The 20,226-nt window shown below is 37.7% G+C and overlaps 2 protein-coding genes across 3 annotated transcripts in view; one reads left to right on the top strand and one right to left on the bottom strand.

Annotated features, from left to right (window-relative positions):
• Positions 1-20,226, top strand: part of LOC149425694 (uncharacterized) — a 124,689-nt gene that overhangs the window by 17,467 nt on the left and 86,996 nt on the right. The gene's annotated exons all lie outside the window — the stretch shown is intronic.
• Positions 18,004-20,157, bottom strand: LOC149425695 (uncharacterized). Its single transcript, XM_089645655.1, has 2 exons — positions 19,913-20,157; positions 18,004-19,446 (listed from the first exon to the last, which is right to left on the bottom strand). The coding sequence occupies exons 1-2, from the start codon at positions 20,114-20,116 to the stop codon at positions 18,004-18,006; spliced, it is 1,647 nt and encodes a 548-aa protein (XP_089501781.1). The 5' UTR covers positions 20,117-20,157.

Below are 20,226 nucleotides of genomic sequence, written 5' to 3'. Positions count from 1 at the left end.
TAAGTTTTCTTCAATGTATTGAAGGTATTATGACTAAACTTTGGACATTCAAGTGCATTCCCAAGCTTGTCTTTTTAATTAGAGCCCATCCATTTAAGTACACAGGAAAAGCGGCGCTATACAAATTGTCCAATATTATTATTATAACGACAGGTGCTTTTAGTTTGGAAGTTTACCTGGTTGGGCAAGACAAATCGCCTCAAATTCCGGGAGTAATCATTTTGAAAGTTCTAGGTATGTTTTTTTAGACTTTTAAATGGCCTTTTACTTTTAGTTATAACTTAAAATTAATTCTGTGGAATGATGTACCTGCCTATTTATTACAAAATTACCAATTTTTCCGTTATCATAAAATATATAGCTCCAAGAGCACAGATTTATTTAACACGTTCCTTCAATCATATGTAATTTAGTTGTTTTAATTTATATAGCTCCAAGGGCACATATTTATTTAACACGTTCCTTTAATCATCTGTAATTCAGTTGTTATAATTTTCAATTAAGTAGGCACCAAAAGGACTTTCATAACTCGATGGTTTAAAGCCAAGATATTGCATTTTCACTTTTGTGACGAAAATATGTTATGAATTAAACTCTACTAAGGAAAAACAGACTCTGTTGAAAACACAAATTTGTGTGTGTACAAAAAAATAACATGACTCCACACCATTCCAAGAATAAATACATATATTTCAAGACGATAAATGAACATTTTCAAGGTGTTTAAAATTTTTTACCTTATCTTTTAATGTTTGATGGATATACAACATCTTAGCTTTATCCATTGAAAATTTATTAAAGGTTATTTTTATGAATAGTGAGGCTATGAGCTATTTCGACTACCTATACACAACAACTATGTCCCATAATATCAGGTGACTATTGTTCTTGTCATAATGATTCTCTCACGATATGTAAACTTTATTCCGTACATTCTGTTTACATTCATTTGTTGACATTCAAATACCATAATTGTGCAGTTATTTAATCGATGTTTTAGTTAAATGCCGCGCAGCAACGGAAAGTCATTATTGTTTTTATGTTCAGATTGTGGTCACCAATGAAAAGAGAATGCTCGCCATATTAAATAATATTAGTTATTATTATTATGATGGCCGAATATTTTACACTGAACATTAAACCTCTAAAAAGTGTGATTATTTTCTTTACGCTGCTACAGGAATTCTCCAGTCCTCCAATGTCTAAACATTCATCTGTGGTTGCCAAACAGATATCTTTTAGAAGGCTTTTCTAATTCTGTCTGAGTAGAACTCTTCCCAACAGCGTGATTTCACAATTCGTTTTTATGATTTTTATTTATCCCTACACCCTACTGTACAGAGGCGGATTTGCAGTCTTGGCCGCCCTAGGCCCCAGAGCATGTAGCCGCCCCTTTCTCAGTACCCATCATAGGTGTGGCGAGGGCGGCTGCGGGGCGTGGGGGCGCGCTGTGTGCTGTGTGTGAACACGCTCTTGCATATCGCTATTTCGTACGTAGAATATTTAGGTACTTAGGAAGTAATTTCTTGTTATCATCTGTGACTTTTTTGTCACGATTGGCCGCCCCTAATATCTGGCCGCCCTAGGCCCGGGCCTACATAGGCCTAAGGGCAAATCCGCCTCTGCTACTGTAGGTGTACTTAATCATTTACATAATTTTTAAATACAACCATAATGTTTCATCTTCATTGATTAATTTCGCCACGTATTTTACATCTTATGCAGTCATAAATAATTCGAACACGTCGCTTCAGTTTAAATGGCTTCAATGATAGTGTAATATGAAGTACACAGTGAAATGCACCCAGTGCACTCTACTCTACTCATTAGTTGCGGTGAAAACACTGGTGCGCGCTGCACGCTGCACTCTGTGCTGCACTCTGTGCTGCACTCTGTGATGCACTCTGTGCTGCACTCTGTACTGCACTCTGCATGCGACGTTCGGCATTCCCCGAATGCTGAACGCTGGACGCTTGCCTGCATTTATTTGATGCATTATTATTTTTAGACGATTTTATTAGTCGCGAGCTGAAGGCACTTGCGATTTGGGCACCCGATGAGCATTTAAAGAGATTTCTGTGGTTATATCTGATAAAAGATTAATCTCTCATCGGATAGATAAAATAGTTGGTTTTGATAATATTTACGTACCAGTGAGCTTTTACATGAAATATCCATAAGCTGGCAATGTTGGTATTTCATTACAAATCAAAATGAATTCAACTTTCCAGGTGTCAAAATATTCCTCGACAACCCTATTCGGTAGGTGAACTCCACACAGGAGGCATAGGAGGCTATTTCATCTCTGGAGATGCTGTGTGGAGGGTGTTTTTGGGGAGAGGAAGGAGTGAACATGAGTCTTGAAGAGACCTATTGGTAGGAGAGAGGAAACACAGAGTTGTATTCTAGAACGAGTCGTAGATGCGACCCATTCATATGTGACAATATGTTGGCGTATTTGGCGCGTTTCCCGAGTATACACCGTTGCCGAAGTGATCAATGACGCTAGTTCCTCGGAGCATCTTCCTTGAGAATCAGAGCAGCATACTTACCCGACTATCAAAGGTTCCAGACCAGAGGTGGCTGCCAAATTCAACAGTGGGGCGCACTTGCGATTCAGTTGTGTATACTATCTGCAGTATCTGCGGGCCCCGTACAGTACGCCCAGCTTCTGACATTTACTAATGTTTATATTATTTACTAGGAAATGATAAATGTCATATAGAAACCTATATATATCTACCTAATACCTAATATAATAATAAACCAACATCAAATATTATTATCTAATTACTCAGTAAACTACCTATTTTATTTTTTCAGTATTTAATGCAATAATTTATTCATCATCGTCTCGCGCTAACATAATATTGTTCTCAAATACAGTCAAGGTAATATGTCTGCTTTTCATGATACAAAATGTTAGTAACTTGATACCTTATCGGTTTAGTTGTCTTACTATTTTTTGTTTCGCTTTGAACATGAATTGAAAAAGGCGAATTAAACTAATTTAATTTCAACGAGATAAGTGTTATTGCTTAACAAACCAAAACACGTAAATAACCTTGACAAATGAAAATTCTCTACCGAATTTGTGAGTAGCTAATTAGGAATTATACCAGGCACTTTATCGCGTACCTGCCGAGCTTGTCGATTTAAAAAAAATATGTATTTATTAAATAGGTATACAAAACTAGGAATTGAAATCATTGGAATGATACACATAGAATAATAACGGATCTTTCACAGAACTTGTACTTTGGCTCTTTAACTTGAATCTTTTAAATTCTGATTAGATTCGGCTGTCTTATAATTATTGGTAATGTGTACCCGTACCAATCACTATCGTCATCACGCTGCACCATCTCCACAAATTCTCTCCACTGGCTGCGGTACCTCGCCATTTGCTTCCAGTTGTCAGACCTCCCCACTTCTACTCCAGAACTCTTCCACCACTTCCTTGGTCTGCCAGAGGTAGGTCGCTTCCACTGGTGCACCCACTTGGTCATGATGTCATGATTTTTGAGATCCTTTCAATATTTTCAGACAACTTCCAAATGCCAGTCATTGATACCTGCAGAATCTTATGGCGCGAATACATTTTAATCCATTAATTTTCAGCGTTCAAAGATTGTTAATTGAATTTAGTTTCTTCGTTTTAAGTTAGGCACCGTAGTTAACAACCTTAAATAAAATGTTAATGTCCCAGTAAAATGTTTAATTTAATTTATAAATAACTCGTTTAGTTTATTTGTCAGCATATTTGCAAAGGGGAACTTCGCACCTGGATAACTCGTTGAAAGTTTTTTTGGCACTACAAGGACGATTTTTTATAGCATTCTTCACACCTGGGAATTTATCACAAAAACCTCAACCGTTTATTCGACATTTATCAGATGTTTACTGGCAAATATACTTAATAATAACTGGCACTCAATAGAAGGACCGTTATTATTTAAATCTGATAACAATATTATTATTTGGAATTCCGAATAATGTGTAGAGTTTAGATTAGTTTCAATACGTATTACCTACGGTAGAGTACTCGTGGATTCAGTTTTAATGATGGGGTGTATTTTGACAATAGTTCATGTATAATCTTGGTTTTATTTTCCTTTGGAGGCCACGACCGAATAGTTGGTGGTATTAGGGGTCAGAAACGCTAACCGTACCACGAATTACGGGAAAGGAACGAAGCAACTGCAAGCGTTGTTTCGCGCCATTTCCGGTTGCTTCCTTTCTTTCCCATAAGTTGAGGTTCAGTTCGGCAGTTCGGCTCGCGAATGTATACGTAGCATTAGAGAGTGCCTCTCATTATATATACTATAGGTACGTATTTCGCGGGTATAATAACTATGTAAATACTTCCGTGATATCTTCTTCTTCTTCTTTCCTATGGTGGGGGGGTCAGAGGGGGACATCTAGGTCTGCGAGCCAGTCTAGGGCCTCAGGCGTCGTCATGTGGACCTCATCAATCCCGCCGGGGAATGGATGGAGCGGGCATTCGTTGACCACATGTTCGGTGGTCTGCACCGCACCACATTCACACATCGCCGACTCTTTAAGGCACCATCTGTACATCATGTGTGCACAACCTATTGGTGGGGGATCAGGTTTTGCGAGGCAATGAGAACCCAGCCGTGATATAATATGACTCTTTGACTTTCATCCTTCATGCACGGAGAAAAATGAGTATTGCTAATTTATTAAGAATCTCTCATTATTGGTAATCCGGTTAAAAAGGGAAATTCAGGCCTTAACGAATGAATTTACAGGTTTCCTGATAAACTTTTAGTAAATTACGACGTCGGAGGACCCGTGTTGAACACGTATTCATGAAAATCCGAATGTGTTCCTAACTAACCATCACGCCGTTTCTCCGCAGGCCAAACAACTCGGTCTTGGCACACACTTCTTGCCTCATTGACATTCATACATCATCTCATACATACTCTTCTATTTTTCTGACTCTTGACATGGTCCGACTCAAGTATCTGATTCACCTCGTCTCTGATTCGCCATGTCTTCCTCGGGCGTCCCCGACGTGTTTTGTGATTACCAATAATTTGAGAGATTTTTAGAACGGGCTGTTCACAAAATTTGTCATCAAATTTCAAAGTTAATTATCAATTTCGGTGAAGGTTCTATTCAAGTGCTGTCGTTATATAATTATTATCCAGTTGTTTCACAAAACTGAAATAATAACAGAACTTGAATAGAACCTTTACAGAACTAGAAAATCAACGTTGAAATTTGATGAATTGTTAAAATTATGTGAACAACCCATCATCATTTTTTTTTCGAAAAAGTATTTTCACAATTTATTCTTTTAAAATACATAACAAATATAAAATTATAATACTGTTACAAAAATACATAGTAAATGGCATAAGAACAAATAGTGAAAAAATATTTTTTTTAGTATTTCTACACCAATGAAGAGAACTAGCTCTTGAGTTTGGTGTAGGAGTAAAAAGTAATATCATAGAGTGTATGATAGTACAGGATATGATAAAATTATAAAATATAAATATGGTTCGAAATGAAGTTACTGCATTTTGTTGATGATGTTACACATGTTCAGTTTTTGAAATATAATTTTATATATTAGCAATACTAATTTTTCTCCGTGTGCCGTTAACTTCAGACCGCCAAACAAGAAGCTGAAGAGAACAGTGTGGGCATATAGGTCAGCAGATTGGTTTGGTCTGCGGGCACATTTCAATTCTTTCCCGTGGTCAGCTGTCTAATTCCAGACTTCGGATCCTTTCAGATATGCCCAAGAAATTGGTGAAGTCATCACAACCGTGATGGATGGCTTCATACAATCCGTTGTTAAAGAAACTGATGTGGACTCAAAGCCGTGGTTCAGACGACAATGCTCCGAAGCAGTTTGACGAAAAAACTCGGTTTACCGAGCCTACAACAGATATCGAACGTTGGTAAATAGATCAGCTTGTAATAAAATGGCAAGAGCATCACAAATAGCACAAAAGCACTACCTGTAGCAAAAAGCTGGCTGCCTGTCCGAACGACAGCAGAGCGTTCTGCTCACTTGCGGACTCAATAGGTCGCCATTTCTGCAAACCCAGTCTACCACCTCTTACCAGACCTGACGGCTCATTAGCAAACACCCCCACCGTAAAGGCTAAATTATTAGCTAAATTATTTGCGGAAAACTCGACATTCGATGATCGGGGTGCTGTACCGCAGTCAGTTCCTCGCTGCGGTTTCTATATGAAAAAGCTGAGGATCTGGCATCGGGTTGTACTCCAGCTTTTACGGGGGCTCTATGTTAGTAAATCTAGGGGGTCTGACGGAATTCCTGCCCTGGTATAGTAGAGGTGCGCTGCAGAAATAGCTCCAATTTGACAAAGCTTTTCAATATGTCCCTGAAATCTGGCTCTGTACCCTCTGGATGGAAAAAAAACGGTAATTCATCCTATTCCAAAGAAAGGTGACCGCTCCAATCCGGCCAAATACCGCCCCATAGCGATCACATCGACTCTATCCAAGGTGATGGAACGTGTGATCAACGACAAACTGCTCACATACCTCAAGAAGAACAAACTTATTAACGACCGTCAATGCGGATTCCGGCAGAACCGCTCGTGCGGTGATCTTCTCGCGTATGTGATGCATGTTAGTGGCGGTACCTAGAACGATACAGTGAGACCTAAACGGTTGCACTGGACATTTCCAAAACCTTTGACCGGGTTTGACACCGAGTACTTGCAGTCAAAAAATTGCCTTCTTACGGACTTACCGCATACTCGTGTACGTGGATTGCCGACTTTTTGAAGAAAATGTTGATTCAGACGGTCGCCAATAGTTTCACCTCTTCCTCACACCCAAGAAATTCTGGCGCCCCCCAGGGATCGGTTCTGTCTCCGACTTTGTTTTTGTTGCACATCAATAACCTTTTTGTCGTGTGCACCAATTCATTGTTACGCGGATGATAGTATAGTCCATTATAGCTTTTTTTGTAAGCCCCCAAAGGATAAACCAACTCCAAAGGTTTGGAAGGCTTTGAAGCAGAGAATTTACGGTTACCTCGAGAGGGTTTTCTCTTGGGGTAAGAATAACCTAGTCGAATTTAATGTTTCAAAGACCCAATCATGTCTTTACATCTAACAGGGATCGAAATGATAATCTAGCTCTAGTTCCGTCAAGCAATTATTTTTCCATTGGTATGCTTGGTGTAATTGTAAGTGACCAGCTCAGACACGGAGACTCCATCGAAGCCAGAGTTAGCCTCAAGTTAGTCTCACAGAAGCTGGGTGACTGTACAGGGTCCGCAGATACTGCAGATAGTACACAATTGCTGACCCTATACAAATTGCAAGTGCGCCCATCTGTTGAATTCGGCAGCTACCTCTGGTCTGAAGCGCCAAAATACCTGAAGAAACTTAACCTGTTCAGAAACGGGCGGGCCGTTTGATAGATTCCCCCTATCTTAACAAGCGGATTGCAATCTCTAGAATTCGGGCTTCAGGTACCACCAAACGCGCGCCCAACATATGTACACGGTTGACCATTGGTCACATGAAGATGGGTCGCTTTACGACTCGTTCTTGAGATCAACAGCTCGGCCGTGGAACGATTTGCCGGCCTCTGTGTTTCCTTTCTCCTACAACATGGGTCCCTTCAAGACCCATGTTCTCTCGTTCCTCTCCTCAAAAAGAACCTCCGCATGGCATCCCCAGAGATGACATAGGCTGCGAGGGAAATTATTTTCCTCAGGGAATCGGAATCGTTTCCTGTATGGAGTTACGAAAAAAGTAACATTTATAAGAGTATGTACATTCTTCTTCTGGTGCCCTCTCCTACCGGATATTAGCTCGGAACTGAATTCGTACCAGTCACGTATATTTCACACGAAGGCGGCTTCTTATCGGCTGAATTATCAATAATTGTGTAATCTTCGGCTGAATTATCAATACTTGTAGTTTCTCATCATTTGTCGAAGATCGAAGATATTGCTTTTCTTATTATATTATATTATACCATTTTACGAGTATATTCATGGATGGTTTTAGGCGCCTAATAATTAATTATATTACATAAATAATTCAGTATTATTCACACGTTATTTACATTAGCTTTTATTAGGTCGATTTTCACATTTTTTCTAAGCAATCGTTGAGTTGCTAAAGCAGTGTCCTATAAATAGGGCTCATTTTACGGGCGGTATTCTCAGATAGATTATTAGGGGGCCTTCCCCTGATAATAAGGGTAGACCTTCAACCGCTCTTTTAAATCACTTGAGGTATTAACTACCCCTATTTTAATTACAAGCGGAGTGAAAAAATACATTTCATCAAATAAATACGATTTGTTTTTAATATGTTTATAATTAATGGAATGTGAAGTGGATACCTACTAAGCTTTCAAATCGATTTTGTATTATATTTGCTCAGACCCGTGAATAATCACGGGACAGTCTGAATTCTTGAAAAGCAGGTTGCAATTTTGAAACTGACAAAAATAATTTTATGTTAAAAATATTATATTTTCTATACGTAGATTCTTTATCGCTTGTCTTAATTCTATACATAATCCCTTCCAATTTTGAAAATTACACTTAAATTCAATGCAAATTTGAGTTCGTTGAAACAGAGTTACGCAATACACACATAAAACCGAAATTATTATTTTTGATGATTCATTAATACTATAGATTCAGTAACTTCATACAATTTAGGGCAGGTTATCCAAGGATCATACGACTACCACAATGTGCATTTCCTTATATTTTGGTCGATAGTTTTTCATAGCCCCTTAGCTCGTGGCGGAAATGACGACGAGCTGAAAATAGTTTCGTTAAACTAGAAAATTTAAGCAAATAATGCTGTTCAAATTTCACTGAGCCAGAACTAACCATTCCATAGTTTTCGCTGCTTTAGAACAACAGGTTTTCGAATGATTATATGAATAATAATTACTCTTGTCAAATTACTAACCCATTTAATGGTCAATCAATTTAGTTCTCAGCCATTGCTGTATTTCTTTGGGAACATTCAACGGACACTCTAACCTTGAGATTTTTCGCGTGTTCTGAATACAAAACATACCTTCTATCGAGGCGTAATTGTATTGTCCCACTAAGTTACGTTAACGAAACAAACAAAAAAATTCGCCTGCTGTTTTAGGATTACCTTTTTGCTAATAAAATAGCTATATCTTATAACAATACACATTACATAGAATTATTATATAATCTCACATCTACAATCAAAGTGAAAGAAACAGTATCGAGTATCGCCGATCGTGATGAAAATTTTATCATTTAGAAATAGTAATGTTTATTTTAAATACATCCACCGGAAAGATAATTTTATCCAGTTTCTAAAACAGTATTTTTTTTGCGGAAAATAAGATATATATATAGTGCATTTGAAATACAAAAAAATTGCAAGCTATAAAAAAGTGATGAAAGTACTGAAGGGTTAATAGCTTATTAGTCATATTACACCAGCTCTAAACCAACCCCTAACCACACAGTCCATCTTCAAGTTCCCGTGGGCCATCGCGTCCGACTCGCACCCGTCTCTCCAGCAAACACCACGGCCATCATACCATGGTCCACATTCTACATCATAGCCAAATTACTAATAAGCTATTAACCCTTGAAGATGGACTGTGTGGGTTAATAGCTTATTAACCCACACAGTCCATCTTCAAGTTCCCGTGGGCCATCGCGTCCGACTCGCACCCGTCTCTCCAGCAAACACCACGGCCATCATACCATGGTCCACATTCTACATCATAGCCAAATTACTAATAAGCTATTAACCCTTGAAGATGGACTGTGTGGGTTAATAGCTTATTAACCCACACAGTCCATCTTCAAGTTCCCGTGGGCCATCGCGTCCGACTCGCACCCGTCTCTCCAGCAAACACCACGGCCATCATACCATGGTCCACATTCTACATCATAGCCAAATTACTAATAAGCTATTAACCCTTGAAGATGGACTGTGTGGGTTAATAGCTTATTAACCCACACAGTCCATCTTCAAGTTCCCGTGGGCCATCGCGTCCGACTCGTACCCGTCTCTCCAGCAAACACCACGGCCATCATACCATGGTCCACATTCTACATCATAGCCAAATTACTAATAAGCTATTAACCCTTAAAGATGGACTGTGTGGGTTAATAGCTTATTAACCCACACAGTCCATCTTCAAGTTCCCGTGGGCCATCGCGTCCGACTCGCACCCGTCTCTCCAGCAAACACCACGGCCATCATACAATGGTCCACATTCCACATCATAGCCAAATTGCTGGGAGCGACCTTGGAAATAGGTAGCATGGATAATCCCGTACCAGAGACCGAAATTACAAATTGCTGGGAGCGACCTTGGAAATAGGTAGCATGGATAATCCCGTACCAGAGACCGAAACTACAAATTGCTGGGAGCGACCTTGGAAATAGGTAGCATGGATAATCCCGTACCAGAGACCGAAACTACAAATTGCTGGGAGCGACCTTGGAAATAGGTAGCATGGATAATCCCGTACCAGAGACCGAAATTACAAATTGCTGGGAGCGACCTTGGAAATAGGTAGCATGGATAATCCCGTACCAGAGACCGAAATTACAAATTGCTGGGAGCGACCTTGGAAATAGGTAGCATGGATAATCCCGTACCAGAGACCGAAACTACAAATTGCTGGGAGCGACCTTGGAAATAGGTAGCATGGATAATCCCGTACCAGAGACCGAAATTACAAATTGCTGGGAGCGACCTTGGAAATAGGTAGCATGGATAATCCCGTACCAGAGACCGAAACTACAAATTGCTGGGAGCGACCTTGGAAATAGGTAGCATGGATAATCCCGTACCAGAGACCGAAACTACAAATTGCTGGGAGCGACCTTGGAAATAGGTAGCATGGATAATCCCGTACCAGAGACCGAAACTACAAATTGATTTCGTTTAAATGTACATAGGTACGTCTTCAGTTGAAGGGGGCAGGTTAGAAATAATGATAAATACACATAGATTCTGTTAATAAATATAGACCTATCTTCACTCCGAGCTCCTTACATTCGAGTCAGTTCCCAACCAACAAAACATACTAATTAGGAGTCAAAAGAGAAAGCGTGAAAATAGTGCCACACCTGAAAGAGTTCTTCGTAAAATTCCTCTCAGACAACTCCGAAACGAGTCGCGTAGAATCTTGGACAGAAGCCTTCATATATAATTACTGGAGGATGCTCAACTAAGCCTAGTAAAAATCACGAAAACCGTCAAAAACTTAAACAAAAGATGCATTTGAATTTCAAATATAGAAGATAATTAGTATAATTAATAAAAATATAATAATTTTCTGATGATAGGTAGGTACCTACTTTATCGTATGTCTGTACAGTCAGATCCAATTTTGAAAATGACACTTAAATTCAAAGCAAATCGGAGTTCTAGAGTTCATTGAACCAGAGTTACAAACAACCGAAATTAGTATTTTTTACTGTGACGTTAACGCCAACACGGAAATAAACACAAATTACCCGATGACATTTTATGTGCTCCTGTATTTTGTTCCTGACCACGGGTTTTGTTCTGACGTTTATTGTTAATACTTGCGCAGATCCGTGAAAAATCACGGATAGTTTCAATTCTCGACAAATCAGTTCCAATTTTGAAAAAGCAAATTAAAATAATTTTCTGTATATATTATAATATTTTAGGTAGGTATCAACAAAAGTTCGAATTTTGAAAATGACCCTTACATTCACAGCAAATCCGAGTTCTATAGTTCATTGAACCGGAGTTACAGACACATTCTGGAATGAGAATGCTTCCTAATCTTAACGAATGAATGTAGAATGTAGGCATGAGCAATAATTGTTTATAAAAAGGAAGAAAGTGTGTGGAGAGATGACGTGGAGAATTGTAGAGAAGATAGATATTTTATTTGGACTGTTGAAGTACGCGGACATCGCGATAACACAGGTAACCATGTATTGTGTATGTACCTACAGTCGTACCTGTTTACATATACATATACCTTCCACGTACCTGTAGTTATGTCTATCACTGAGATTCTTACAGCGTCTATCACGATTATTCATAACCGCCATGTAGTTCAAAATAAACCCGTTTCAAAAACTTTTTCGCGTTCACCTGTTTTTTTACATTAACTGAAAGAATTCCAGAGTGATTTCGAGAATTTTCAGTGAACTTATTGGTATTTAAATTCGGACGAGTCCAATGATGGACCTACATGGCAGAGCGGCGAGCTCCTCGGTTCTAGACCCGGAGGTCGCGGCTTAGAACCCTTGAACAGTGGGCTGTTTATTTATTAAGTTGTTTGTATTAATATTTATTTGTTTAAAATATACATTGCTTCTTTGCACCTCATTCCCGCCTCTCTGAATAGTGGTCTGTGGTACCAGGTCTCCGGAGAGTGAGTGAGTGAGCTCCGGTGACTGCAAGGAGAAGATTTAGCTATTTTTAGTGACTAGATCTGAAGAGTTTCTTTCCAACGTCCTCCTCTCTTTCCCAGCTTCATTCAGCCACTATTCCCCAAGCGGGGATGTCATTATTCCACTTGCTCGGAGCAGTTGTAACTCGTGTACGATATCACATAAAATAATTAAAACTTTGAGAATATGAAATATGTAATACCCACCATAACTTTAATCCGATGAGGCGGAATCTATAAATTTAATCATTTCCGTTTTTCGTCAATGATTTATTATTATGTACAATGAATTATCATTCTAAACTTGCTATCAAAACTATTTCTCTTACTCGCGTTAAACCGGTCCGAGCAGGTTTGCCAGCTCTCGTCACCGTATCGTAATATCATTACGAGGCTTACGTTATCCACAATTTGCATATATATTTTAAGTCTTCGTGGTCATCAGCACCGAAAAATGCAGCTTTAGACCCTAAAATGATTGCAGGCTGAGACAATCCAATGTGCTTTTTTACCATATTGACGAGTCAAAGGAATACATTATCGCTATACCAAATTAGTATTTTTGATGTTTTATTTGGCATTGGGCATCTCCCAAGCATTTCTAGCGTAGTTTTTTAGTGAGTTCAAAAGAATTATCTGAATCATTTGTGATTCCGATTAGACTTAATGAGTTGGTATTTCCAAAATCATAGTTATTAAATTTTGAGGAGTTGACCAACAACTTGATTGTTAACATCAATCTTAACTAATAAGCAGAATATCGAATCATCAACAAATTTCGAGCGGTGGGTTCTAGTTTTGTAAAATTTACAAACTTACTATGTCTGTATTTTTTTTCGCTCACATTTATAGTAAAAATATAAAACAAGAGATATCTTTAAAACTCATACACTGAAAAGGAGTGTTGAAGTTTGAAAAATATCGTGCAAAACTGAGGGAAAAAGAACATAGTCAGTGAATTAAATATTTATTACTATAAGGTTAATTTCTATAAAAACACACTTTAAAAGAGACAGTTTTATTTATTTTAATTTTTAAAAACAAGCTGAAAATTTTCCAAAATTGTAAAAAATTCTTTCTACGCCTCTGTTGTATAAACAGTATCCCGAACAGTAAACTTTATACAAACTTATTATTTTCCGAATAATGTCATGAAATTCGTGCCACGTATCCATTACTTAAAAGCTCCACAGATCGTTTGTGAAAGACAACCCAACATCAGACCCAACCTAACTTTCATTCTCCCAATGGAGTTGTATCCACATCCACCATCTGACACACTTTAGTCCGCATGTTTTAACCTCTAGCCTCCACACTTACATCCACAGGTATAAAAGCTCCCATATGCAGAGAATCTTTGGTATGTTCGAGAAAACCGTTATGATTATTGCAGTTAACTGTGAATTTGATTCATCGATGGAATTTCGCGCGCGTTTTCGGAACACTGGCAAACATTTAAAGAATGTTGTCAGTCGATACCAATTTATTGAATTAATTCGCAGATTAAAAAAACACGAACACGATTCCGTGGTATGGCCACATCTCAGAATTTGTTGATGGTAGGAACTAACGTCGGGGCTCTCAGGGCTTAATGCGTGTTATAGTACAACCATTGATTTTTCTGTACTCGAGAGGAAAAAGAAGGATGAGAAAAAATTCTGATTTGAGTTAAGTAGGTACCTACGCCAAGTCGCCGCTTATCTTGCAAGCAAAAATGTGATAACTACGTTAAAATATGAATTCCTATTGATTTACCTGTACCTACGCCAAGTCGCCGCTTATCTTGCAAGCAAAAATGTGATAACTACGTTAAAATATGAATTCCTATTGATTTAGTCAAATACCCAAAAAAATCATAATCCGTTATAACTGCATTGTATAGTTATAGTTGTAAGATGGTATTGTTAATTCTGAATTTGAAATATGAGATCGAAAAATATGACCTTTAATAAATAGGTCCCAAGGTGAGTGGTTAAGACGCCTGTCCCGGTAATAACATAGATCCTGGGTTCGATTCCTAGTTGTGACCGTTATTTTGTATTTTTCTGTTTATTGTATTATATTCTTCTTCAACAAAATTATAATTGTTCATTATGCACCACTCTGAATTCAAAACATTTAAAAAATTGTCTTATAAGCTGGCTGCTATGAAATCGCCACTCACCTTAGATATGGCTTCAATGCCATTCATACAAAATAACGCTAATGCTCTGTCCAAGGTTTTTAGGCCCATGATCAAAACGGGCATCACGAGTATCAGGAGTAGAATTGAAAGGGGACATCATTAAATTGAGACTTGCCTCGGATTATAATCAGCAGGGAGGGGTATGGAATGTCCATTCTACATCCGTCCATCGATGAATGAACATGTTATTGATTTCATTCAACGTTCACAGAGGTTACTTGAAAGACCACAGATTTTTTTCTTATCTGCGCGGACATAGAAAGGCCTAAAATATAAAACATTAGGTAGGCACTCAATTTTAACTCATAAATTATAATTTTCTTGACTAGATACATCATTATTCATAGATGAATCGTGGTCATATAAGAAAAGTGACTTCCTTTATTTTTTACCTTGTAACTACGAGTATGTGAGCTTTATCGCAGCCTTGTTCTTAAAATCTTTGAGAGATGCAAATATGAGGAAGCGTTTTTAAATCATCTTAGAACATGTGTCCATTTTTTTCGGGATTGTTATATAGCAATTTTATGTAGCAATATTAAATGCTGCATATTACGTCATATTTTCATACATTATGGTATATCACGTGACACCTGTCGCACAATAATTATTCAACCTATGACTACCTGCTGCCTGGACGGAGTCCCCTTTGATTGCCCTTTGGAGACATAATTCTATACAATATCCCCCAGAAAATGATTAATATATTATATTCAAAATTTTAATATTATATTAATAACAGTATTATTGAATTACTTTTTTGTGAGTTTTTGTGTATTTTTTTCTCTTATAATATGTATCATTCCCGTTTATGGCAGGTTTTTGTATGATATACATTCTAAAATAATTGATTATTTAATAACAAATAAAATGAGATTAAACATCTTTCTAGATATGCAACTGCATTCTCTACCGGTTTTTCCAACATTACAGCAATTTAACGACTAGTAGGCATTTTATCTCTTAATCTGCAGAATGTCCCTGCACCAATAAAACCAGCATTTTATGTTCAACTCAAACATAATACCGTTTACTGGCGTTTACAAAAACTGCCGCAGAATCCCCCGCTCTTATTCTGTCTGAGTATACAGGTTTCCGCACTTCCGGGGAAAGATCAACTACCACTATAATAGGGTACATGCAGTACATGCAATATAGTGTTTTCAATGCATGTAATACATGTAAAAAATATAACTAAACTCGAAAATCATACTTAAAACCCTCAAAAAAATTTATTAAATTAATTAATTCACTTATTAAGTTGTATGGAAATTCAAATATCGATAACGAGACATGATTGGCTAGCGAATTGTGACGTCACAACACACTCACTTGTCCCACTTCAAGTTGTTTTCGTTCCAGTTGCTTGTTGAAGTTGTTGAATTAGTTTGATTTTGATAGTCGTAATCAATCCTAAACCCATTTGTTTGTATATAACACATATTTTAAATACATACTATCATGACAGACAGTGGTTTTCTACAAGGACAGTCTGATAATTTGCCAAAAATCGACGCGATTATGATGGCAGTTTTCTTTTCGCAAATTGATTTTTTTAGTGCAGAAATGCGAGGCGTTAAAGTTTTACGGTAAGTAAATCACTATTATGATGAGTATGTAATGTTTCATGATATATATTGGATTTTCGAGCAATACTTTTATTAAAGTAATACGTTTTATATAAGTATTTACTTTTTCTAGTAAAATTTGACAGTTGTAAAACCTAACCTCCTCATGTTTGAAACTGACTTTCAGTAAAGTATAATATTTAGGTCTGTGAAATAGTACAAAGATATATTGTGCCTTATAATAATGAATGTAATTATAATTTGTAGATCCTGCAGAGAGAGTTACGTAGACAGTGCCATCGGTTACGTCCAAGTGAAACGTATTGGTGCCACTTGCACTGTGAAGGCCCGGGTAACTCCAGAGCACAGAGTCCGCACGAAGGCATATTCTGTAATTTTGGTATGCAACGAAGCAGAAGAAGTAATCGAGTCCTGCAAATGTGAAGATTGTCCGGCATCACAAGGTTGGTGAAAGAGAAGAGTCTTCTACTCGTATTTTTGTTTGTTGATTCATTTGTGTCCCTCTTTTCAACATTACATTACTGGCTATAATACTAATTATTGTCATTGTTTTAGGCGGTTGCAAACATGTGGTAACTTTATTATCGTGGTTGCACCGAAGAAGCGAAGACCCTCCAAAAACATCCACTCAGTGTTACTGGAAGCGGTCTAAGATGGCTGCTATAGGAACCACAATGAAATTTATAAAGGCGAGCGATTTAGGGAAAGCTGCTCCTGCTGCTCTGCCGCAGGGCGATAGATCTTTTTTAAAGTCAGTAATAGACAGCAGCATCGAGCTTGGTGTACGAGACATTCAGCTGGTGAAATATTTTATCCACCCAACGGTGATCGAAAATCTTTCCATACACAATATGATTTGTAATTTTCTGTCCAATGATGTGGGATCAACATCAGAAGATTTTTTTAAATATTGCCAACAAAATATGGACACCGTTGCCTGTCAAAGGGCAGCTCAGATGACTGTTGGGCAGTCAAACTGTCCATTGTGGCACAACTTGAGATACGCTAGAATTACCGCATCTAAAGCCCATGAAGCTGCTCATTGCCAAACCATGGAAGGCTCACTCGTTGAGAGCATTCTAGGTGCTAAACTAATAGAAACTAAGTTTCTTAGGCGTGGCAGACTTCTAGAGGCTGAAGTGTTGAAAGAAGTGGAGGAAATACTTCAAATAAAGTTTGAGAAGTGCGGCCTGATTCTTTCTAATCAGCATCCATTTTTTGGAGCTTCTCCAGATGCAGTAGGAGAAAATTACATTGTAGAAGTGAAATGTCCAAGTAGCGATACAGCTTTAAGAAGATACTTCACGGTCACCATGGACAAACCTAGTGATAAGTACATGGCCCAAATGCAATTGCAAATGTATTTTGCAAAAAAATGTAAAGGTATGTATTGTGTAGCAAAGCCAGACTTCGAAAGTTCGAAAGAAGTTATTGTCTGTTATGTAGAATACGATAAAAATTACTGTTTAGATTTAATGGACAAATGCCTAACATTTTGGTTCCAAGCTATTTATAAGAATCTTAAATTTACATAGCTACTACTAGCGTTCAAATTAATCTATTTTGTATCTCCTGTAAGTGTTTTTTTTTAGTTAAATAAAATTTTTAAAAAACATTTTCCACCAGTTTTTCCTTCACATCCTACATACAGTTTTAACTAATATTGTAAGATATATCCTTTCATTACCCACGGTAAGGAATACAGATCAGTGCAGATGTACTAATCATATAACACCTGCACATCATCACACGGGAGGGTCTCACACAAATAATAACAACAGTTGCTTTCAATATTACATTTTAATGAGTAACCCTTGCAGGTTAATAAGACCACATACTACAATAATAATGTAATCAATTACAGGAATATGATTATGGTCAGTACTTGCATGCATTCTGAGCATTTGGAATTCTCTAATTCTACTTATGACGCGCTCTACGTGAATGCGCAATGCGGCAATCCTTTTGGACTGCTTTACTTCTTCGCGGCTAGACTGAACATTCGCAAAAACACTCGGTGGGCAAATCAGTTCGCAGTCCATCTGCTGCAAAATATGGGAAATATTTTTAAAACCCCGGTCCGCCATTACAGTCATCCCAGGTCTCAGGCATGACAAATAACCGCAGTCCTCTATAATAATTGCATCAGACGCACGACCACCATAGCCACATGAAACATAGTTTACCAGACCATCTGGTGTACACGAAATTAGATATTTCAGTGTATTACATCCTTTATACTCTGACCAACACATGGATTGGTGAATCGGATTTGAGGGCTTTTCTATTTGTATTTCTAGACAGTCTATTATGGACTGAACATTGCCATACCTTGCCCTGAAGGATATTGGTAGCTGAGCTCTTATATCGGATGTGGTTGGCCAAATTATGAGTTCCTGAAATAAAGTCGCTAATATTTTGATAGTCTTGGAGAAAATCCGTGCTACAGAGGACGCCGACAAACCAAAGTGAAGCGCAAGAATAGCGAACGAATCATCTAACCTTATTTTTTTAAGTGCAATTAATACATTAATTGTTTCTGTAGGTGCTTTGGCAACTACAATAGAAATAATGTGATACATTTCCTTAGGGATTCCTAAACAGAGTCTAGGCTTTCTCTCTATGACAAGCATGAAAGATTTTCTCATGGTCAGATTTACAAGTCCAGTATCAATCTCGGACCCATCAAAATTGTTACTGTCTGAGTATGCAGAGGGAGTGTAATCTGAATCATTGTCCTCGGAACCAGTGGACATAATATCTATATTATGATGAGTAGGCTCGCAGTAGCCACCTTTTGCAGAAACAGGCTTTGTGGGTGAGAACTTCAATGGTGAGCATGCCGTGTTTGTCATTGTTGGCACGGTTGAAGTAGACTTGCTTCTGTAGGTAACACGACAGCGAATATCTGCTTGTACCGCCTGATTAACCATTTTACAACGGCTATCAGCAGCTTCTGGAAGGGAGAGAATGGCTGTTGAAGTGGAGGGCTCCGAGAGAAGACTAGCTGCTGTAGATGTTGAGGGCTCTGGGTCCAATGGTGCGTTCCTCGTGGGCTCCCCCATTATCATCGCGTCTTGAATTAACCCGGCACGCAATCTTTTTTGTCCTGTTTGCCTTAGGCTTGGTAAAACTTTTTTTTGACAGGCAAAAATATGTGGGATCACATTTTTTTTCAATCTCATTTTGCATCCCATCATTTGGACTTCCATATAATTTTCTAAATCCTCTTGGAGCTGTAAATACAAAACAAAAAAAATATTTATTTATTGTGAATTACAGTCATAGTTACCAAAAACATTTTACATGGAAGAAAATGACATTATTAAAATAATAACTTAATATAAAATTACAAAATAATAATAAATGTAGGTACAAAATATTGTTTTTAAATTTAAATGTATCTTTTGTATTGTAACACGATTGTTAAGAGATTTCTTAACATATAACCTGAAATGACATTATTATGATAAAATATAATATTGTAAAACTATGTAGTCTAATTCGTACCAAATATAATCCACTACCCATCAGGATGAATAAGGCTTTTCTTTCAAAACATATTTTTATGTAAAAATTTTATAAGCACTTTGAAATTTTCTACAAGGCTTAACGTCGTTAAAAATATTACAATTACCCTCAGTTTAGGGCAGATTTTTGTTTTGGAATATACATTTCACAAAAATGAATTTGGCTACTTACATTGAAATGATCTTCACAGCAAGAATGACGAGATTTAGCAGAAAGTACACCATTTTTTTTAATGCACCTTTTGATCGCGTAGCACCACTTTTTACGCATAATAACATCATTTGGGACATGTATAAATAATTTGTTTGGTGTCGAAGATGTTGTATTTGTACACTTTGGTACTATACAGTATTTATACACGGTGTTTGCGGACATTTTCTTCGAAAAACAAATGATCAACTGAAGACTGACTACTGGATCCTGGCGACAATGTCAGCTGTCAAACAAGGGGTGTGTTGTGACGTCACAAGCCAAAACCGCGCGAA

This window comes from Hesperophylax consimilis, chromosome 2 (genome assembly GCF_061612785.1).
Source record: "Hesperophylax consimilis isolate HC1 chromosome 2, BYU_Hcon_1.0, whole genome shotgun sequence".
Lineage (NCBI taxonomy): Eukaryota > Metazoa > Arthropoda > Insecta > Trichoptera > Limnephilidae > Hesperophylax > Hesperophylax consimilis.
This window is presented reverse-complemented; position numbering and strand designations above follow the sequence as displayed.